This window comes from Rhododendron vialii, chromosome 4a, assembly GCF_030253575.1.
Source record: "Rhododendron vialii isolate Sample 1 chromosome 4a, ASM3025357v1".
NCBI lineage: Eukaryota > Viridiplantae > Streptophyta > Magnoliopsida > Ericales > Ericaceae > Rhododendron > Rhododendron vialii.
In genome coordinates, this window is record NC_080560.1 from 42526402 (window position 1) to 42550029 (window position 23628).

Below are 23628 nucleotides of genomic sequence, written 5' to 3' on the forward strand. Positions count from 1 at the left end.
CCATCCCTTCTTTCCGAACAAGAACCGCGCTCGTTGCATGGTCGGAAATAGCAAGGTAAAGATATAGATCTTCATCGGGTAGGGGCTTGACGAGCAAAGGAGCGTGAGATAGGTATTGCTTTAAAGATTGCAGAGCCTGCTCGCACTCCTCTGTCCATACAAATCTGTGTCGGCTTGTTGTGATTGCTCGGAAGAACGGGCGGCAGAGATCGCTCGAACGTCGAATGAAACGGTTCAAGGCAGCAACCATCCCCGTGAGCCGCTGTACCTCTTTAATTGTCGTCGGAGCTCGGAGCCTCTGCACAGCCAAAATTTGGGTAGGGTCAGCTTCGATTCCTCGGCGACTCACCATGTACCCTAGGAATTTCCCCGAGCTAACGCCGAACGCACACTTCTCGGCATTGAGACGTAGCTTCCTATGTTTTAGAACAGCAAAGACCTCTCCCAGATCTCGAAGGTGATCTCGAGCGAATCTGCTTCTGCAAACCAAATCGTCAATATAAGCTTCTACTTTTACGCCGAGCATGCCAGGAAACATCTTCGTGATGGAGCGTTGGAAGGTGGCGCCTGCATTCTTAAGGCCGAACGGGACAACCTTGTAGCAGAAGGTTCCCCGAGGCGAGATGAAGGCCGTTTTTTTCTGATCTTTCGGATCCAAAGCTATTTGATGGTAGCCCCGATACGCGTCCATGAAGCTCAAGCGCTCACATCCTGCCATTGCATCTACCATCTGCTCAATCCGAGGAAGTGGAAATCGATCCATAGGGCAGGCATCATTGAGGTTCGTGTAATCGACACAAACCCTTAGTTTCCCATTTTTCTTCGAGACAACCACTGGGTTGGCAAGCCAGGTGGGGTATAGCACTTCCCGAATGACGCCAGCTTCCAACAGTTGATTCACCTCTGCTATCACAGCTTCGGTATGTGCGGTCAACGAGCGTCGGACTTTTTGCACAACCGGTCGCCTATTCGGATCTACATTCAATGAGTGCATGGCGAACGAATGGTCCACGCCCGGCATGTCTTGTGGAGTCCAAGCAAAGACCTCTATGTTTCTCATCAAGAATTGATACATCTCCTCACGTTCGTCCATGCTTAATGAACTCCCGATCAAAAAATATCTTCCTTCTTCCCCAGGAATGGAAAAACGTATTAGCTCCTCGGTTGACCGTTGTTCGGCAGGTACACCAACATCCTCAATCACTGGGGTAGGAGCGGCAGCCACGCATTGTACCTCCATGCAGCTCTGTTTGTTCGTTACAGTGCTGATGTAGCATTTCTTGGATTGGATTTGATCGCCTCGGAGGCTTTCCTGTCGTCTGTTCCATCCGACGAATTTTACCACCTGGTGATAGGTTGAAGCCACCGCTTGCATTTCGTGTAGCCAGGTTCAGCCAAGAATGACGTTGTACGGACTTGGCGAAGCGACCACCACAAATTCGATCTCCAGGACACGTGATCCAGCTCGCACAGGGAGGGTAATCAGGCCGAGTGGCCACACCGGGGCTCCAGTAAAACTGACAAGGGGAGTTGACGCCGTCCGAAGTTGAGCGGGAGATAGTCCGAGGCTCTGATAAGTGGAGAAAAACATGACATCGGCCGAGCTTCCCTGATCTATCAATACCCGTTGTACGGTTGAATTTTCAATAGCAACAGTGATAACGAGGGCATCTGCATGTGGAAGTTGCACTCCTTTTAAGTCGTTGGAAGAAAAAGTTATGGTGCCGCCGAAGCTCGGATCTTCCCACTTTCGCTTTCCCGAAGCGCCCACGTTGCAGACTGATAGAGAGGTGACAGCCCTGTCAATTTCTGAATGAAGCTTGGCCGCCCTTCCTTCGGAAACTAGCCCTTGTATTACGCTTACGAGATTGCCAACAAGAGGGGGAGGTGGAGGAAGTGGATTTTGCCGAACGTCAATCCACTGATTGAGGTGACCGGCAGCTGCTAGCTCTTCTAGATACCTTTTGAAAGGTGGGCATTGCGTGGTGTAGTGGCCACGTTCCTTATGATACGTGCACATCCTTGGTCCGCTTCCGACGGTGCCTAAGAGTACCGTTGGCCAAACAAAGAACGGCAATTTGCCGATGATGTTAAGAAGTTTATAGATAGGTTCAGTGAATACCGTACGCTCGGCGACATTCTCGTCCGGTCGGGGTTCTCTTTTCGTTTGTGTCCAGGATTGTGGCTGAGGGTGCTGCGGGGGTCGGCCCTTGTTGTTCGACTTATTCGATGCCTGGCCCGAGCTACCCTGGCTTCCTTGCCCTTGGCGAACGTTCAATACCTGCTTCTTTGGCCTTATCGTCTTGGTAGGTTCAGCCTTTGACGTGTGTCGCTCGGCCATTGCTTCTTCGTGAACGCAATCCTTCTCGATTATTGTCATGAGCTCTCCCATCGTCTTAGGTGGATTTCGTGAGAGGTCACGAAACATTGCCGAGGTTGGATCCAACCCATTCATGAAAGACTCGGCTGCTACTCCTTGATCACAGTCGGGAATAAGGTTATAGTCTTCCCAGTAACGCTCGGTATACAGTCGCAGCATTTCTCCCGCCGCTCTTCGCATGTTCACCAGCATCGATAATGTCTTCGGTTGAATGTTGCTGGTAACGAAGCGTTTGCTAAACTCCAATTCTAGCTCATTGAAGCAAGAAATGGATTTGGGCTTCAACTGATTATACCATAACATGATCGGTTCACTGAGAGTGAGCGGGAAGATTTTACACATAAGGGCGTCAGAAAAGTTATGGAGGCTCATGGTTTGCCTGAAACGACAAACGAATGCGACTGCGTCTTCTTTTGCCTCATAACGCTTCAGCTTCGGCATGACGAATCTGTCTGGCGGCCGCTCTTGTTGAATAGCATCCACAAAGGGGGAAGCCTTTGCCTTCCCGAGCTTCGAATTGTCTTCGGCTGCGACCTGCGGGACAATAGGGGGAGGAACATCAGTATGCCGCTCCGGAGTCTTTCTTTTTTCCCGCCGATGGTGCCGACGGTGCTCCTCTTTTTCCCTTGGTGGTCGAGCAGCTAACATTAAGGGCGCATGTGCCTCCCTCAAGCTCGTCAATGGAGCGTTTCTAGGCTAAAGAGCCGGGTCGATGGGTTGACACACGGTTGGCAGGCCTGTGAATTGATCGTACAGGATAATCGTATTATCGTGCTCCAAACGGTTTCCTCGGCTTTCGGATCGGTGGCGACTGCCAGAGTTTGCCGAATGCCTTCCGTCGTGTCGTTCGGAATTGTGTCTCAATCGAACCGAATATTCCCGGTTGCTGCTGCTGCGTACGTGCCGAGGTGGATTGTTTAAATCCACGGGCCTCTTCCCACTTCTTGGACTCAATTGTCGTTCGAAATGATGTTGCGTTCGGACGGACGCGCCTCTTCCGTTAGTTCCAGCTGTTGAGCCCGTGGCCGAGGATCGAGTACTTTCGGCACGAATAATGCTCGTCAGCCGAGGTTGTGGAGCGCCTTGCTCAAGACGCTCAAAGACAGTCCGTCGCTCGGGAACGGCGATTTCGGCTGTTTGATCTGGGCGAGACGGTCTGCCCCGTTTTCGGTTCTTCTTCGGTCGACTGGGCTCGGCTGGATGTTCGTTTGCAGGGGTTACAGTCAACCCTCCGTCTCGCTCCTCTAGCCGTTGTTGCAGCATGGTAATAACCGTTGCCTGACGTTTTTGTTCAGCCAAGGCGATATCCAACTCGGTCGGTGGAAAAGAAAGTTGGCAGGCTACGTGTGGAACCGCCCTAGCCGTTTGACGGGGCTCAAGGTTGATAGATCCGTAGCCCTCCAACCCAAGGGTAAAGTTCTCTGGGCCCGGAGGTGAGAGATGTTGAGCCATTTGTTCCGTGTAAATACAAAGAACAAACAGGATCTGAGATGAACACAGGCCCCTAACTGATTATGAACGCGAACAACACAAAGAACACCCCGAAAGTTGCTTTCTGATCCCCAGCAGAGTCGCCAATTGTGGGGGCGTGATTTCTTCGTGATCCTTCTTGCGTAGCTGTTCGCACGTGAGATGGCGTCGATCTTGATGTACCTGCAGAATCGGAGGGGGTTGTTCCTCCGGGAAGAAGCTCCGATGAACTAGTCAGTAGGTGGAGAAGAGAAGAAGAAGTTTAATGAGAGAATATCTTAGAAGAGAGAAAAATGCTGTTGCTTTTTTTAGTTCAGAGAGGGTCCTTTTCTTAGTGGTGTTGCTCTTCTATTTATAGGCAAAGAGATGGAGTGTTGAGCAAGTTAGTCATACTTTCCACGTGTCACGTTCTGCTCGGTTGGCGCCTTCTAGCAGGGCCATTTAATGAACACCACTTCCCTAGTCTTTCAGAGCCACATGGGTTGATGTCAGAAAGGTCACATCGTTCAGAGATGTCACTTCGAATGTCAGAGAAGATAGCTTATTTATCAGTAGATATTTATGGAAGGTTCCACAATCGTCTAAGCTCGGCGGGACCCACTTCCGCCATACGAATTATCCGAGCGTAGGATATCCCGACCGAAGAAAACCCTAGCCGAACAAACGGAAGTTCGTATCTGTGCGCTTGATGAGACCCCGAGCGAACTCATGTGTCGTATGTTCGGATACAGCTTATAATCGTTCGGTGAAGTACTCGTGGTTCCTTCTATCCTTCGGATAACTATTGGCAAGTTTGGCCGAAGCCCAAACTTATTTACAGGTGAACTGAGGTAGCTTAGATGACAAATCAAACAGCGTGTGAACCCTCACTCCCCCTTTCTGGACCTTGTGACCCTTCGGATATTTCGGCCCTCTACAAATACTAGTTCCGCCATTGAATCTCGTAACCCTAAGATTCATGCTCATAAAAAAACGGAATAAATGGGTGACACGAAATTAAACCACAGTTATGCAGCATGTCAATGTGTTCTGAGGAGATATCTTACACGTTAGTGTACAAAACTCTCATTTACAGTAAAGAGCTAAATCTTGGAGACATATATAGTAGGTCAATGACGATAATTATTTGCATAGAGGAAGAACTTTGTGACTCGAAGATGCCAAAATATTAAAGGCAAGCCGGCGGGGCTCCCGGCACCTCTCAAATTTTGTCTATTTTAGAGAAGTTCAAAAATGTGTACACTTGAATAGTAACACTATGCACGGGATGGAAGAATATCTACGTAATTTTTCGATACAATTCATTATTGTCATTCCGGCCGATCCCGACGGGCAAATAGCAGTTGCCACCAAGTACTGATCGGTTCAATATTCTTCAAATCACATTACTCAAATAGTATAAGAATACAGCATCGAGGAGGTTAATAGTTGGCATTGGTTGTAGGAAATGAATCAGTGATGTATGGTACCATGTGCTTAACACTTAATATTCGTTCTTTTATCACAAGTGGAATTTATGAATTATAATGAAATACTAGTATATACTAATAAACAAGTCACTCCATGCTTAGCATGTGTACCATGTTCTATGCATAGATTCAATTTTCTAAAGTAGGAATTTAAATTATGCCAATAAATTTGAGGGTTACAGGTAGTTTAATTGCCCAAAGCTATCTATTTTGTATACTTTTTAATGATGCGATTAAATTCCATCCTTCTCAATCTGGGTAGTGCCTACTTGAGTGTCCAATTGGTAATAACCTTTCGATAACTCAGGTATCTGGGTTAACTTAATTACGCGCATCTCGATTAATTTTGGGGGAACAATTCCACTGGTCACTCTCAAGGGTCCCAATTAGAATTATTAGAGTCGGAACAAAGTTTTGTATGGGCTGGCCTCAAAGGAGTTGCATATAGCACCTGAGCGGTTTCGAATCTGAGAACTTAAGAGGAAGAAAACCCGTAAATTCCAGGTCTTGACCTCTAGGCCAACTGTTATTGATAATAACCTTAGGAAATGAGATTTTCTAATAGGGTTATAAATGAACTAAGTTACTCAAGTTTGATCTAGTGTTCAGATTGGTTGATGATTACATAGACCAATTAAGCTAGCACATTTTTACATGCATTAAACTTTAAAACCAAGCTGTCACCTTTTTTGACGTATAAAAAAAAATCAAGCTCCTCGAAATCAATTTGTGACGTGCAAAGCTCATTTGAGATCAACTCACCTGGTAAAAAAGTTAAATTAATTTTAACTCAAATAAAATCCTTTATGTTTTTTAACCGAGCTCAAACAAAATCCATTTCTCTATTCGTTCACTTCGTTAAGCTCGTTTATCAGCTCTATCTTCTACTAATACGTTTTCAATACAGCTGCTTTAAAGTAAAATTTTCCTTGTAGTTATTCGACGTCTAGTTCAATTTTTTGGTAGGGGCAACTATATATATATATACACATACTCTCTGTAACAGAAAAATGAACTGGACATTCAATATATGGAGCTAACAGAAACCTAATCCTATTTTAAAACTATTGAGCAACGCTTGGTATCTCGAAAGGGTACTCCGAAAATATTCCGAAATGAGAAACCAATGGTCCAGATTCACTTTGAAATGAATCTGGACCATGGATTTCTCATTTCGGGATACCCTTTCGGGGGTGCATAGAATTATTGTTTTGAGAAAAAAAAAAATTCAAAGTCTATATCTTTTGTGAATAATTTAGAATGTCATTGGACCAATAAAATATCTATTTTTTAATGATTAAGTTAGAAAAAATAAAGAAGAGTGAATGAGAAAACTGCGCTGAAACAATAGTTCATTGTTTCCACAAGGAAGCTAAAAAAGGAAAAGAAAAAAGAAGTCGAATTAACGCTCCAACAAATTAAATAGACATTCCCAGTAATTTATTGATGAGAATCGAATCAATTGATTCAGGATTAAAGAAATACGTTCGTTTTTTGGCAAGTGAATTATTATTATTTACCTCTTAATTAACTTCTTGAGCATAGCATATCAAGTTAATCTAATCAGATTTTTCTACAACTAAGCAATTTAATCATATAAATGCACTTCAAAATTCATCTCTTGGTATGCTATGGAAATTGTGTTTTTTGGGTAACTAGTAAATTTTTTTGGTAACTATGGTAATTGTGTTGGTTTTATAATTTGAAGCACTAAAAGATAAATCTAGAAGGAAAGTTTTACGTACATGTCTTGAATTTTGACCATTTTTAAATATACGCTCATTATACGTCATTATTAAATACATATACCTCTTGAACTTTCGATTAAAGAACAAACATGGACGGCGTCAAAAATCAGTGAAAAGTCCAAAACTACCCATTCAACCCCATCAATTTGACTCTGCAACCCCTCTACTTCTTCTCTTTATCTCCAATATTTCAACAAAAATCTCATCGTTCTCATCGAGCATTTAAATTTAAGGTAAAAGTCTAAGAGATGTGTATATCTGACAATATAGTAGAGGTGATCTAAGTTAAAAATGACAAAACTACAGTAGACATAAGTGAAAATTATATATTTTTAAAGTGCATTTATAGAAATATGTGGTGTTAATTGTTAAAATAATAAAAATCATTTCGAATTTTCTACTATTATGTGGCAGTATTATTTTCTTTATAATATACACAACCCAAATGGCTTTGGCTGGCGTGGGGTTAGTTTCTCCTACATGAGCTGGATCCACACTCAAAGGAGATGGTCAGAGACCCACTTTTTTCCCTCCCCAAAAAACAATACCACAAACAAGTGCAGAAAATTAAACTTGTTTAAGCACACCTCCATGTCTCTCTTCAATCACATAAACGACAACTTCCATATATATTTCACCTCCTCTCTCTCTCTCTCTCTCTCTCTCTCTCTCAATCAAGTTATCTTTCCTCAAACCTCTCTTTCTGGGAAAATTTGGGTAAATTCGCAGGTTCTTGAGATTTCTTGAATCAAGCATCATTCTTTCCACTCAAAGCTCTGTGGTGTAATTCACTATTTTTCCCTTCTGGGTCTTTGTAAATATGCATATCTGGATGTGGGTCTGGGGTTAGAAGTGAATACATGAACTTGGGGGGTCAAGGAGCAAAATCAATGGCCGGCGATGGGGTCTCCGACCTTTTTCCGGTGGGTCTCCGGGTACTTGTCGTCGATGATGACCCAACTTGTCTCATGATCTTAGAGAAGATGCTTCAGAACTGCCTCTATGAAGGTAAATAGATGCATACATATACACATACATAGATATATTGAGTGAACATAATGAGAGTTGACTATTGGGGTTGTCCCAAAGTTGTGTTCTCTCATCATTTGCGCGGTTGAAAATCTTTTTATTTTCTGGATTATGTTTTAATTATGCTGATGCTGTGGGATATTTTTTGTGAAAATCTTTCTAATGCTTTTATTTTCCCTATTAGCTTTTGACTCATAGATTTAGGATTTGCTCATGGAATTAGGATTTAAGGTTTTATGAGGACATAATTGAAAAACCCACTGACGTTTAGGAGTGATGCTACATCTTATCCCAATTTAAGCCTTTGATTTTGCTCACATATGGAAATGGGTTATGCTAAAAATTGCACTTTGGTGAGTAAGAACTGAGGTTACATGACAACTGTATGCAAAATCCACTGAGATTTAGGACTGATTTTGCATAAATTTGTAAATCTGAGCTTGATTTTTGTTGGATTTGGAAATGGGTTATGTGCAAATTCTGCAATTTGGTGTGAAAAGGCTTCTTCTGCATACAAGTTATACTCCATTCATCCCAGTTTGTTTGTCCAATTTTGACATATGTGTCTTTCAAAAAATTGTCTATATCTCATAATCTATAATGTTTTACATAATTTTGAAAACATCATATTTTAGACCTAATTGAGATCTATCAAACAAGATTCATATTGCATGTAAAAAATATTATAAATTGAAACATATAGACAATTTTGTAGGAGGTCCCAAATAGTGAAAATGGACAAACAAATCGGGACGGAGGGAGTAGTACCTTTGCACTTACTAGACTTATGGGTCATTTGTTTGGTTTTGGATTCGGGTTTTCACTGGGAGAAGTTTAATATTGACTTGTGCCTTTTAGCTTTGGGAGACTGTCCACAATATCCTCCTTCTGGGGTTGATGTTAATTCATGAAGTTGAGAGTTGTAATGATGTGATTTGTAGAAGAACCCCACGGGTTTGGCCGTGTGGTTGAGGCCTGGGACTTAGGATTGCTCTCTCCTAACTCCTAAGAGGTCTCAGATTCGAACCCTCTCAGATGCTATCAAATTTGGGGGTAAGCCCATATTGATTAAAGCTTTAATTGGGGGCCCTGCTAGGGGTTGGTGCGTTGGTCTCCTAGGATTAGTTGAGGTGCGCATAAGCTGACCCGGACGCCTAATTTATCAAAAAAAAATGATGTGATTTGTAGAATGATTGACTCATTTTTCAGGGTTTCCAGTTACCAAATGTATCTGCGCTGAGATTTCCGTATGCAAAACCCACTTAGACGAGGATTGATGTTACATCATGTTCAAATCTGAGCTTTACTTTCTCTCTGATGTTGAAAATTACAATTTGGAGTGACATGGAATAATCTGTTTACAAATTCTAAAATCTGGGAAGTTATCTTTCTTCTATTTTCGTGGGGAGTGTACTGTTTTAGTCATGTGATTTATGGAAGACTTGTTGCAATTTTCTGGGCTTTTTTCAGTTACCAAATGCAACAGAGCAGAGACTGCACTGTCAATGCTAAGGGAGAACAAAAACGGTTTCGATGTAGTTATAAGCGATGTGCACATGCCTGACATGGATGGGTTCAAACTCCTTGAGCGCATTGGGCTGGAGATGGACCTGCCTGTTATCAGTAAGCACCTTGATTCACTGGATTTCAGACGGTGTTTTGTCTTTATTTAAGAAAATCGAAGTTCTTTTATTCTTATACTTAAACAATATGGGAATTTTGTTCTTGTGTAGTGATGTCTGCGGATGACAGTAAAGATGTTGTGATGAAAGGCGTTACTCATGGTGCATGTGATTATCTGATCAAACCAGTTCGGATTGAGGCATTGAGGAATATATGGCAACACGTAGTTCGGAAAAGGAAGCATGAGTGGAAGGATGTTGAGCAATCAGGAAGCATAGAAGACGGAGAAAGGCAACAGAAGCAATTAGAAGATGCAGAATTCTCGTCATCCGGAAACGAAGGGAATTGGAGAAGCTCAAAGAGGAGGAAGGACGAGGAAGATCAAGGGGAGGATAGGGATGATACATCTTCGCTAAAGAAGCCAAGGGTAGTTTGGTCAGTTGAGCTCCATCAGCAGTTTGTGGCGGCAGTGAATCAACTTTGCATAGACAGTAAGAGTCTCTATCCATTTCTTTTAAATTGTTTTTCTTTCTCACGCTTAGCTTTGTGTGCAAAGAGTGGTGTCTGGTTTACCAATCTCAGTAAGAAAAGATGAACTATTTCTCTATGCTTTGACGGAGAAGTCAGCATTCTTCCCTCTCCCGTCTTTTAGTCACATTTTCTCTTTCATAAGACTGTTGTATTTTGCGTAGTGCGTGATGGAAATAACCAATGATGTTTGTGCAAATTGCAAAAAACTGATTTACCTGACATAAGACTTGCAGTATGTTCTCAAATATGTATGTATACGTTGTCCATAACCAATTTTGTTATCATCATCATTTTAGCTTTTAGTTGTCGCAAGGGCCACTAATCGATACAATGATAGAAGAGGGAAAACTCTAGAGTTTGGATCTAAGGAGATCCACTTTGTGCAAATAAAAGTAAAGGATTGGTCTGTCTCCAGCCTACATGCAGTTTACTTTGGGTTTTGTGAGCTGTTCCGCTGCATAGATCTTATGTTAATTGCCAGAATTTTTCTTATAAATTGGCTACAAGACAGCTTTATTTATATGATTATTCAGTGAGCTGCCATTATCTATACTTAAGTACTCCTTTTTTGTTTTCCCTCGTGTTCTCTAATCGGGGAAATATGACTACAGAGGCTGTTCCGAAGAAAATTCTGGAGTTGATGAATGTTCCTGGACTCACTAGAGAGAATGTTGCTAGCCACCTTCAGGTATTGTGCTATTTTTCATGATGCATAAAGAAATTCAATGATATATGTACTCTCATCATTTGTCTCATATATGTACGTTACACCTACTATTAGCTGTTTCGCATTGTCTCATATATGTACGTTACACCTACTCTTAGCTGTTTCCCAATGTTCCTTATAGGGGCACTCACAACTACGGCCATTTTGTGCAGAAATATCGTCTATACCTCAGAAGGCTAAGTGGGGTATCACAGCATCAGAGTGGACTCAACAACTCTTTCATAGGACCTTCAGACCCAACCTTTGGGTCAATGTCTTCACTCAACGGGCTTGATATTCAAGCTCTTGCTGCCACCGGTCAACTCCCAGCGCAAAGTCTTGCCATGCTCCAAGCAGTATCCTTGGGTAGGTCCCCCAACAAATCCAGCATTTCCATGCCCTTTATGGATCAGAGGAACCTTTTCAGCTTTGAAAATCCAAAGCTAAGATCAAGAGAGGGGCAGCAGCCACAAATGAGCAATAATAGCAATAGTAAGCAAGTTAACTTACTCCATGGGATCCCGACAAACATGAATATGCAACCCAACCCACATGGAATCCAGAATAGCTCTTTAATGAATATGCAAATGTCTCAACCACAGTCAAGACCGGCGATATTCAATGATACGGGTGCCAATCAAATTTCAAGGATTCCATCTTCAATAGCGCAGCCTAATTTGTCAAATGGGATGCCAAGTGGGGTAGTTTTGGCAAGAGATGGAAACAATTCAGTTTCTCAAGTCTCTACAATGGTTGATTTCTCAGTACAACACCCAAATTCAGATTTCCAAGGCAATAGTTTTCCGCTCGCAACTAATAATTCACGGGTGTCCGTTATCACTTCTAAGGGGTTGCTCCAAGAAGATGGTATTAACTCGGATATGAAAGGATCAAGAGGGTTTGCTCCTAGTTATGATATTTTTGGTGATCTCCAACAGCACAAAACACAAGATTGGGAGTTACAGAATGTGGGCTTGACCTTCGATGCATCCTCACATTCGAAAACTCAAGGCAACATCAATGTCCCACCTTCTGTTTTGGTGCACCAAGGGTTCTCTTCTAGCCAAAACATTGTGCAGAACAGAAGTACGTCTGTTGGAAAGGTAATGTTCTCAGTTGGGGAACAAAGTGGACATAGCAATACCCAAAGTATGATGGGTCAACAATTGGATACTCTCTTCGATGGTAATTCATTAAGGGTTAAAGCTGAAAATCATCCTGAAGCGAGCACTCAGAATACGCTATTTCATGGACAGTTTAGTCAGGAGGACCTAATGAGTGCACTACTCAAGCAGGTAAGTTTCCAACCTCTTAGTCTGCTTTTTGAAGCTTGGATTAACATTTGATCTTTGAAGCTTGTCTTAAATCTTTTTTTAACTGTCTTATTTCATCTTTGAAGAACGGTTTTTTAGCTTTTGGTTAAAATAATTAACTTTTTTGATTCACCTAGTTGAGTACAATTGGTAAGGTTAAAAAAATATTGTTAAAGCCTGAGATAAGGTTTTGAAAAGACCATACAAGCCGAAAAAGTTGGCCTTGCTTTGTTTTTGTCTCTAGCAAACTTTTTTTGGACGCAGAATGGAAGCAAAATCAGTCAAAAAACAAATAAGTTGTTTTGCACAAGACAGCTCAAATTAAGCTGAGTGTATTAATCTTCTTACCGCACTTGTTTTTTTGGTCATATGGCAGCAAGAAGGACTTGGAGTGGCTAGCAACGAATATTTTTTTGATGGGTTTCCCTTAGATCATCTTCCTGTGTAGGATGTATGCTTCATTGTCTAGCTCTATCAATGGTTTGCACTTTGTGGTGTACATAGTTGCTGTTGCTGCAGAATTCAACTCTCTCATTTTCTCCAACCAAATGGTAGAAATTCAGTTTCCCTCCTAGTTCAAGACACGGGATCTTGATTGCTTCATATGAATCAAATGCATCATAATTCGTCGAATGGGGGAGGAAAATCTTGAAGGATACAGCTGCATGATGTGCGCAAATCACATGCCAAGTTTTTGACTGCTTGTAGTGAATCTGTTTGAGAACTTTGTATTGCGGTATGAGCAGTGCTTTCTATGGCACATGTGAAGCTGTTTGGTAGGGGCAAAGTTTTATCGTGCTTCTTGGTTGTTGGATTTGGAACTTTTTTCAGGTTTGTGGATATGAGTTCTGAGAAATCTGTAAACATTTGTTGGAGCCTTTGTAACTATAATAACACGCGTTGTCGTTTTAGGTACACAGACTATAAAATGTACAGATTTCAGTTGATTGCTCAAGACATAAGTCTTGGTACTTTTTGTTAAAATTTCACTTCCCTCTTGTACTCAAGATTACAAGATTGTATTCTGGTTTATGCTTTATGAGCTTTTCTAATAATGTCACCTCTTTGTAATCGCACCTGTTTCTTTCAGTAATCTGTTTTTAATGATAGCGAAATCTCCTCATAGTCAATTAGTCATATTATTATGAGGATTACAGTACAATTTTTGCGTGCTTATGTTGAAGATGGAAGAACTATTTTCACAATGATCAAGTATTAAGTTTTGGTTGCACGGAAGTTCCTGTTACCACTCTTTATCACCAGTACAGTTCTCAACTTCTGCATGATAATTCCAATTGAATACTTATATTGTCAACGTGCATATATGTAAGGTTTTGACCGAGTGTTTGAGTGCATTTTGTATGTGGTTTTAAACTTTTTGCTATCTGAAGGGCAGGCTATGGAAGATGATGGACGTCTCAAGAATAGAGAACAGGAACAGAGAGCCGCCTTCTGCCGTAAGTTGCAGCTTCCCATGGCTCTTGATGCGTTCACATGAAAACTATGAGTGGTGAAATTGTGCGGAGGGCCCTAAAGACTGAACATTTGGTGGCCTACGAAATGTCGAAAAGAAGAACCAAACAAATATGCGAATCAGATCGGCTCGACATTGGAATGGGTAGCTTGTTTTATAGCAGTAATACAGATGGAGGGAGGTTCTTGTCTTGTTATAGTTACGATTTTGTCGCCCTTTTGTTATCTTCTACAGTTCTTGCATAGTTTGGGAAGGGGAGTGAAACGTACCCAATGCTTGTCAATATGTATACTTTCTAAACATAGTCTAAATCAAGTATTAAACCCCAATTTTTCGAAGTTTTTTTTGGATTCAATGGTTGTTTTTAACGTCATCTCACATGAGGTGAGTCCCGGATATGCGTATGGTCTCACCTCATGCGAGAGGAGCGTTCCACTTACAAATAACCATTAATTAGAAATTTTTATTTTCTCCCACCAAAATCTACTTCTCGGAAATTTTTATTTTAAGAATAAGCTGTAAACATGGTCCATCTAACCAAGTTCATAAAATAGTCTAAACACAACAAATGTTACCAAATCTGTGTAATTCCGTTAGTTGCATTCAAGGATAGCATCAGAGATATTTAAAATGTATAATCATACGTGATTCCAACTCGAATTCAATTTTTTGAACACCCACTTACTCAAAAGTGACACCTTTATCACACTTATTTCTTTAACTAACCTTGAAAAATAGAAAAACAAAATAGTTCTAAGATTAAATATAACCAAGTAAAGAGTAGAGTTTGAAACTCAGTCTACCCAAAAGGCTCCGACAAAAAACCTACAATTTTCAATCCTAGATAGATCATGAAACTCTAAATCATCTAAACCAACAGCTCAAGTTGTATTGAACAACAATTTTGTTCTCTTACCTAGTAGTTAAAAAGAAAAAGAATCTGCCGCGAAAAATTACTATTGGCCGCAAAGGATTACTTTTGGCCGCGAAGAATTACTCTTGGCAACGAAGAATTACTCCTGACCGCGATGAATTATTCTTGGCCTCGAAGAGTTACCCTTGGCCGCAAAGAATTACTCCTGGTCACAATGAATTACTCTTGGCCGCAAAAAATTACTCCCGGCAGCAAAGAATTACTCTTGGCCGGCCGCACAATTCTTTGCGGCCAAGAGTAATTCTATGTGGCCAACAGTAATTCTTGGCAATCAAGAGTAATTCTATGTGACCAGAAATAATTCTTTGTGGCCAAGAGTAATTCTTTGCGGTTAATAGTAATTCTTCGCGGCTAAGAGAGATTCTTTGCAGCAAGGAGTAACTCTTTGTAAACTATTAATCTCAACCATTGGCTTCAATGGTTGAGATGGAATGTCTTTTTATGTGTCCCCGAAACGCTTCTTTAAATTAGCACAGAATTTGAGAAGTTTTGGTATTTCTCTCTCTCTCTCTCTCTCTATTCGGACGGTCATCTATGTCCGTTCAGATTCCGTCCTCCGCCCGTCCTAACAGTAACTGCTGCAAGAGCAGAAATTGGCTTCACCCCTAACATTCCATCCCGACTGATTCCCTTGAATCAATTGTGCAGCAAAATTTTAGTTTGTGATGTAGAACACGTGGAGGCCCAATTTCATGATCAATTGGACCGGTCGAAGCCTCGGAAGTCCAAACGTTGTTTAATTGTAAATTACTCGATTTAGCAATTTTCGGACGAGCTCGGATCGGGCCCAAACTTGGTAGGCTGACTCATTTTCGCGCTGCGATCAATACTCACCACCCTAAGTCGTGATTGGTGGTGTTTTTCGGCCTAATTCCATCGTTTAGGCCTCCAATTGGACGTTTTTGCTATTTTAGGAAATATTTGTTTCGTTAATAACTTTTAGCGTATAATTCCATAGGAGTTGATTCTTTTTGGGAAAGTCATGTTTTTCTTTCCTTTTTCCAATTTTATTAATTTTCCCAAATTTTGGGAATTTTTGTTTTTGAGTTAGGGTTTTGCTAGGGTTACGCATTTTTCTTATAAAAAGGGTTGTAACCTAATGTTTATGCAGCTTTTTTTATCAATAATATTCAGACTTTGTCTTTTTGTCTTGAGGATTCAAGAACTGCTCGTGGCTACGAGTACCTATTATTCGTTTGATTAGTACGCAACTAATCTCTTTGTTATTTCTGCTGCGTCAGTTTGTTGGCATGGTTTTCAAACAATCATGATAGAGATGCATCTCGGCCACTCCCCAGACACTCCTCTTTCATAAGCAGTGGAGCCCGTAGATGTGTGGAGCTCATTGCTTGTGAGAAAGAGTGTCAATGGAGTGGCCGAAAGAGAGTGTCTAGGGAGTGGCCGAGAGACATGTTTAGTATTTGTGGTTTTCAAAAAGGATGACAGTATACAGAATGATTTCACATACTGGAGATATGTTTTCTCGGCTTTATTTGTTTCTTATAGAGTCCTGCTTCTTATATATATGTCCTCACTCTTTTCCCAAATTCTTCCTTTCTATTCTGAGAAAGATGTCAGTGATCTTTTTTTTTTTTTCTGTAACAGAGAAACAATCCTGCAGCCAAGTCACTATTGAACCCAACTGCGCAATTCAAACCTTAGGGGAGACTAGCAAAGCAACCCACCGCCATGGCCCCCTACTTAAATCATGGTTTGTCTCCAGGTGGAATCGAACCCTACTATGTTACAAGCGCAGGTTCGCCCTTTCTATGTTGACAACCCATAGGTGGGTGATGTCAGTGATCTTTGTACACCTCTCATGGGTTTTGCATTTTTTTTTTGCCATGTCAAAATAGAAATTATATTGATAAGAAAATAACCTTACAAATAAGAAGAGACTACCATCTTCAACTATAAAGGAACGAATAGCCAGCTAGGCGGGTAGGCTTCCAAAGGAACAACACACACCTCCAAAACCCTTACAAACCACAGCAAATGTGAAAGTTGAATCTTTTTTTTGACAAATCAGATGTGTTTTGAAACCATTACAAGGGAAAAGTATGCCAATCAAATGGCCATCTAAATTTTAGCTTGTCTCTTTTGGTGCAAAGTTGGGGATGTGCAACAAGAAAATTTCTTAGCCCTTTGATCCTTTTACCAAAAGCAAGACTTTTGAAAGGCCTAATCCAACTACAAAGTGAATTAAAAGGACCATAAACGTATACAATAGGTTTGAAATTAAATGTATCATGTATCATTCTCTCAAGTCCTAAAATTTAGCTTGTCTCTCTTTTGGTGCAAAGTTGGGGATGCAACTAGAAAATTCTTGGCCCTGTGATCCTTTTTACCAAAAGCAAGACTTTTCAAGGCCTACTCTAAGAATTGGGGATGGCGTTATCCAGTGGTGTGCGTAGCACCATGCTGCGCACCTCCGAGCAATCAAATCATGCATTCACGATCCGACGACTCGGATCTCATCTCAGCAATGAATGACTCTCAATAGTTGATTCCTGAAATGAGATCTGAGCCGTCGAATGCACAATCTGACGACTCGGAAATGCACAGCACCAACCCGAAGTCCCTAATCTAACCACAAAGTGAATTAAAAGGACCATAAATGTATACAATAGGTTTGAAATTAAATGCCGACACCTTTGGAATCTTGGATGCTCCTCATAGCATTTAAATTTCCTAATATTAGCAAATTGAAAAGGGAAATACTTTATGGACCCACTATGGTCGGCGATACCGTGTGATGCCCTTGGGGCTTGGGCTTGTGGAATGTTTTTTTTGCTACAAATTAGAATTAGGTTATGGGTATCGATTGAAGGATACTGATGGCATACACACAGGCACGTGGGGCCTACTTTGGAGTTATGCACAGATAATTCTAATTGTTCATTGATTTTAAAATAAATTTTCGATTAGTCTTGAAAAAAATCAACCCCGCCGGATAATAATAGTTGCTTGATCTAATCTTTTAATGTTTTATTAAGAATGTAAGATCCCAATTTTTGAATTGAAGAGGGAACTGATTTTTTTTACCGCTCGAAAACTTATTTTGAAATTAATGAACAATTCGGAATTATTTATGCGAGATCCCGAATTAGCCCGGCGGACTGTTCTGTACACTATTTGTACCCTTCAATCGGTACCCCTAGTATTTTCATTATTCTCATTTCTAGCTAGAGAAGAAAATGTAACCCTTTACATTAAAGGGAACTGGAAACGCCAGCCCCATGTATCTCTTTCAAGTAAAGAAGGGCACTACCCTAAGTAGAGGTAGCCCTAAATGGAACAATAATAGTGGCTACAGTTGTAATTCATTTACATTATTAATTCTCACATTTTAATTACATGTGTTTACAGTAATATAGTATCATAAGAAACTTCATTCTTAATGATGTATTGTGATAAAATGATCTGTCTCGTACGACGAAAAATAAGTACTTTAGAAATAAGAACTTTTAGCGAAACGGGGCATGGAAAAGAAACTCCATCCCTAATGATCATATGATGATGGATGGGATTTTACTTTCATCATAATGGTATGAACTATGAATTTGAGTCACAAGAATCTATATATCTCCCTATTTGCTACCTATCCTACCCCATGTACATGTATAGCTGTTACTCATTCGATACAAAATCTTTTTCTTTTTTTTTTCTCTTTTAATTTCTCCTTTTCGTTGGCCCGATTTTAAGGCCATGGGGAATTAATTCGCAGACCAGTTGTAATCACCTTACGATTGGACGACTTGAAATGTTTTTGAAATGGAGTTCAATATCTAGCACCGTGCTACGAATTTTCGTACGGGGTATGTTCCTTTAGGATTTTAACTGGTCTTGGACCAAAACCCCTTATTGATAGACGATGAGATTAATCCTGAACTAATCGTGTTTAATTGTTTATTGAATCGGATACCGAGTTATAAAAAGAGTTGGACTCAAAAAGAGTTGGACTCCTCTTCAGTATCTGCCATGAACAGTTTCTTCGCCCTACAAGATTATCTTTACTCATCGGATAGGATTATTTTTTGAGAACTAAACTTGCGAGACAATACCAACAAAACTGTCCCGGAAAAGGATAGGATCTACAGAAAAAAGATAAAAATCAGGACAACCGGACTATGAAACTCTTTAGGAAAATGAATGAATGGTGTAGATTTAAAAAAATTCTTCCAGAAAAGATTTTTTGTCTTCCGAAAAAGAATTCTGGACCATTGATTTGTTGTTATGGACAATTTTCATGTTCTCTTTCCTTGACTGTACACATTTTTACCTTGAGACTGTACACATTTTTACCTTGAGAAGAAAAGTACCCATTTTTATCTGTTCATATTTCTGGTGAAAAGTTAGCTCGTTGTATTTCTAAAGCCATGTGTCCATTAATGATGTGACCATCAATGTCCCAATTTGTACTGACCTTGGCCACATTTTTTTCCCCGACTATTAAGGGTGTCTGGACAAACTTACACATGCTTTGCATATCTCGACTAAATCTTATTAAGGGTGTCTGGACAAATTTACGCATGCTTTGCATTTACGCATGCTTTGCATATCTCGACTAAATCTTATTAAGGGTGTCTGGACAAACTTACGCTGCTTTGCATATCTCGACTAAATCTTTTTCGGTCAAGTCAAAGGCAAACTATCCACTCTGCAACTACACGATTAGTTTTTTTTTTTTTGTTCGATCTAATCCCGTGTCGAATCTTGATCAATTATGTGAGAACAAACCTACTCTCGGGGCCGAGCCAAGCCACATATCCACATCATGATTTAGCATGAGGCCAAAGCTCGTGGGAGTTGCGTATGCTTTACGTCCAAATTACACCATCCTAAATCCACGTCATCCGAATGGGACAATAAGATCCAGCCACGTGTGAACACCTTTTCATTGGTCAAGCCCCATTATGCTGAACCTTCGTTCGTTCCTTCCTTCAAGGTTCAATGTGTATTTGCCAGTTTACGCAATGAGATGAAAACAATCATTAACCTCATGAGGAGATGTTCGCAGTTCGTTGGGTAACCAAGTTTCAAGATCTCATCACCCATCAATCGGTTTTGAAAGCGATTGCTCGCAACTCATACCCTTCATCTTCAAACTCTCGTCAATTTGAAGATAGGTTAAAAATAATAATAATTCGGTTGAGAAAGTTAGGATATGGGTCGATATTGAGAAAGCGTTTTAGATACGTGGCGTCATTATTCTACTCGTGGTCGACCTTGTGTGCACGAGGTGAGCGCGAGGACGAGTTGTTATACTAATAGTGAAACGTATACGTACAATGTGTTTAAGAAAAGAGACTGTACAAATCACACTGCTAGTGCAAATAGACCCTCTGAATTATATTGTTCGATACAGAGGAAGTAAACAAGACATGGTCAAGACAAACGACCACATCCCACATGCTATAAAGTTACCTATTGGAAGTGATTTTAAGTAGGTAATAGCTCAATATAGTTGAGTTGGATCAAACTCTTTTAAGGCTAAATACCTACTATCAGAGCATCTCCAATTAAGAACGTTAAATTTGACATAGCATACTAAGTGGAAGAATTGACATATGAAGCAACTTCAACAAAAATGTCAAATATTTATGTGTGATTCGACATTACCTCTTTCATGTCAAATTTTGACGAGTCATGTCAAAAGTTTTACTATTTCATTAGTACTTTACTGCAAAACTTTCTAAAATAATAAATTTGACATGTTTGTTGGAGTGATCATCTTAAAGATGTCAAATTCTATCATGTCAAATTGTCACGTAAGCTTTCAAAAAAGTTTGACATCCTCAAATTTGAAGCCAGTATTGAAGATGCTCCTATGAACTCTTCCTAATCACACACAAATCAATCTAACATAGTACCGCCGAGACGTTGATCGTGAGAGAATGTGACAGCAAGTAAGAAATTTATTCTTTCAAGCTCGTAGGTTTCACTCTTGTCCCACCAACCAAAAACCCGAATGATATTATAAGTTTGGCCGATAATTAATTAATTTCAAAACTTCAAAATATATTGATGGTAAGTATAAACTAACCTCCCAAGGTCAGCCCAGGCAAATTAGCCCAGCACAACACGAAGGGCCAAGTAGAGGGCCTAATAACACAGAGCCAGCCCAGGGGCAGAGGTCAACCTATCAGCACAGCTCATATCCAGCTTAGCCAAGGAGCTAAGCTCAGAAAATGTTACATCCAACTTGGTTTAAGAGATAGGAGAGCAAGAGAAGTGGTAAGTCAACCACCTCAAACTAATCACTATAAAGTACTCTACGGAGGGAATTCATATCATCTAAAGGACTCCTGAAACAACCAAGGTCTAATCCACCAGTAAAGGATAAGGACCAAAGATCCCAACGGATAAACCTCTATATGTCACAAGGACTCTTGATCTAGATACGAATCAAAGAGTCCTAAGCTAGGGAGGACACTCCAAAGCTCATCAATCTCATTATGATACGGATAAACCCAAAAGGCCCCAGTTCCAATAGAAATTTTTGCACCGTGAGGACTCACAATAGCAATTCCAGAGTCCAGAGGTGAAGGGATTCTCCAAATCTGATAAAGGTTAGGAGAATCCTAAGGTGAGGAGGACACTCCAAACACCTATCTACACCCGCCACGAGCGGATGAGACTTAAGAGTCCCAATCCTAAGGGATTCCTCCCAAGATGCCTATATAAAGATCACATCTCCATATCATAAAGGTACGAGACTCATACACAATAAACTCGACTCTCACCATATCTTTAATGACTTAGACATCGGAGGGGTGATGGCGACCCTTTTCTATTTTGCAAGTCATTAATTGAGTCCGTCGGAAACCACCTCACCCCAATTGGAGGATCAGGTGAGCGGCCGAAAGACCTCTTTTCCGAAGATGCTGAAAACCGCTTCATCAATTGAGTTACACATAAATTGACCCGATATCCGATCGCTGAAGAAAAGTTTTCCTAGAAACCAGGCTAGATGTGTAGCAATGTGATGCGAGCTGTAAAAGTGAAAGTGTAAAACGTGTCGGTGATCATCCTTTTGAAAAAACAGTGGTATTCTCACTTTTCCCCTTTCTTTTTTCCTTTGCGTTTCTTCATCTCGTTAATAATCATCTCCAAAGATAAATAGTGAAGCATTCAAAGACAAAAGATAGACTACCCTATCCCCCCACCACTTCCACTACCAGGGTACCCCCAATAACGCTCCCTACCAACTTTACTTCTCCTCTCTCTCTCTCTCTCTCTCTCCAAAACCTTCTACTCTCTCTCTAAAACAACCTTCTCTCTCTCTCTCTCCCTCTCTCTCTCACCCATCTCCAAATTCACCAAACCATTGCCTTCCAATTCTCTTGAAATTCACACGATCAACCACCCCACATCTCTCAATTACATGAGAGAATGAGAAGAACCCACAAAATGTTTCTCCACTTGCTCACACTTCTCATCATCTTAGAATCTTCAGAACTACCAAGAGTGACATCAACTTCATGGGCCGGATCAAAGTACCAGATTGAATGCACAATGTGCTCCGCATGTGACAACCCATGCAACAGCCCCTCACCTCCACCACCTTCTCCGCCTCCGCCGCCGTCGGACCCATCACCGCCCCCGCCGTCCCCACCGTCGAGTTCCTCCCCCAATTGTCCTCCGCCGCCGTCCGCTTACCCTTACTCCTCCCCGCCGCCGCCGTCGCAGCCCACTTACTACGCGCCGCCTCGGCCACCGACTACCGGAGGCTATTACTTCCCACCGGCGCCGTACAAGAATTATCCGGGACCGCCGCCGCCGAACCCAATTGTGCCCTACTTCCCGTTTTACTATTACAGCCCTCCGCCGCCATCTATGTCTGAATCTGTGCACTTAGCCACTTGCTCTGTTTACACAATTGCTCTGTTTCTTGTTAGCTTGCTCTGTTTCTTCTGAAGTAGGCACAACTTGGGGGGCAAAAATGGAATGAAAGTTCAGTTCAGAATAAAGTTGCAGATTTGCAGATCCACAACTACAAGCAGAATTGGGAGAGAGATATGAGGAGGGTGGTGGGGAATTTCTTTAGTTTCCGAAAATACCCTCCTAAAGAGAGCAGAGGAGAGAAAGAAAGGAGCTTTTTTTGGGGGAGGCTGAAAGCAAGAATTGTTGAAAGTAATGATTCTCTCTCATCACTCTTTTATCTTTCTTACTTTTATGCTGTGGAGCAATCTGTAATTTGTATTTGTTTTTCCCATTGATGTAGAAGGAGCTTTAGTATATTGTCATGGATAATGATGTTAATTAGTCAGACCCAAAAACTGTCTTTTTGCATTTTCTTTTGTTTGATTCTTGATGTCGTCAAGTATAAAGTTTGATTACAACAATTAGAATATTGATTGATATAGTTTCTAGTTGCGCAGCGAATTGAATTGGACATGATCAATACCCATGCGTTCTTATGAAAAATCTTATGCAATTCCAGCTTTTACTATATGTATATCAGCCGATACGTAACGGTTTTTTGCCCTTTCGAATTTTATTACACTCCGATAAACGGTGATATGAAAAATCGTGAGCAGATTGGCTGGTTTCCTTTGGGTATTGGTCAGTTTCTGATTCACGAACCGGTTCACGGCTATTATGGCGGATACTCGACCCGTTATGAGTGATTTTTAGGCACTAATTTCTTCTTCTTCTTCATCTTGTTATCAGAAATGAATTTCAAGAATTCACACAAAAAAGCATTGCAATCGATACCCGTCTTGCATTGTTCAATACTCTCGATACCGTTCTACCGCGACCATTCCGTTCATCTTATTTTCGGTGGAGAAAGCGCTTCCATTGGTTTCCAGGCACAACCGAATAATAAACTAAACTTTTGCTGGGAAAAAAACACTTGCGTTTTGGGAGTATCTCTATTCTTTCTACTACCCATACCATTTGGCGCTCAGTATTTATGAGCTTCTCAACCATTTGTGAAATTGCGG

At 40.9% G+C, this 23628-nt stretch overlaps 3 protein-coding genes across 3 annotated transcripts; 2 read left to right on the top strand and 1 right to left on the bottom strand.

The window, feature by feature from the left end:
• Nucleotides 1–1390: 1390 nt before the first annotated feature.
• On the bottom strand, nucleotides 1391–3028 carry LOC131324058 (uncharacterized). The gene has a single exon (XM_058355883.1). It carries the CDS (start codon nucleotides 3026–3028, stop codon nucleotides 1391–1393), a length of 1638 nt encoding a protein of 545 aa, XP_058211866.1.
• A 4493-nt stretch (nucleotides 3029–7521) lies between these two features.
• LOC131324588 (two-component response regulator ARR2-like) lies at nucleotides 7522–13340 on the top strand. Its single transcript, XM_058356598.1, has 6 exons — nucleotides 7522–8075; nucleotides 9567–9719; nucleotides 9830–10210; nucleotides 10862–10938; nucleotides 11130–12251; nucleotides 12646–13340. Exons 1-6 carry the CDS (start codon nucleotides 7928–7930, stop codon nucleotides 12715–12717), a joined length of 1953 nt encoding a protein of 650 aa, XP_058212581.1. The 5' UTR covers nucleotides 7522–7927; the 3' UTR covers nucleotides 12718–13340.
• Nucleotides 13341–21809: 8469 nt separating this feature from the next.
• On the top strand, nucleotides 21810–22972 carry LOC131324589 (leucine-rich repeat extensin-like protein 3). The gene has a single exon (XM_058356599.1). It carries the CDS (start codon nucleotides 22073–22075, stop codon nucleotides 22595–22597), a length of 525 nt encoding a protein of 174 aa, XP_058212582.1. The 5' UTR covers nucleotides 21810–22072; the 3' UTR covers nucleotides 22598–22972.
• The last annotated feature ends 656 nt before the right edge of the window (nucleotides 22973–23628 follow it).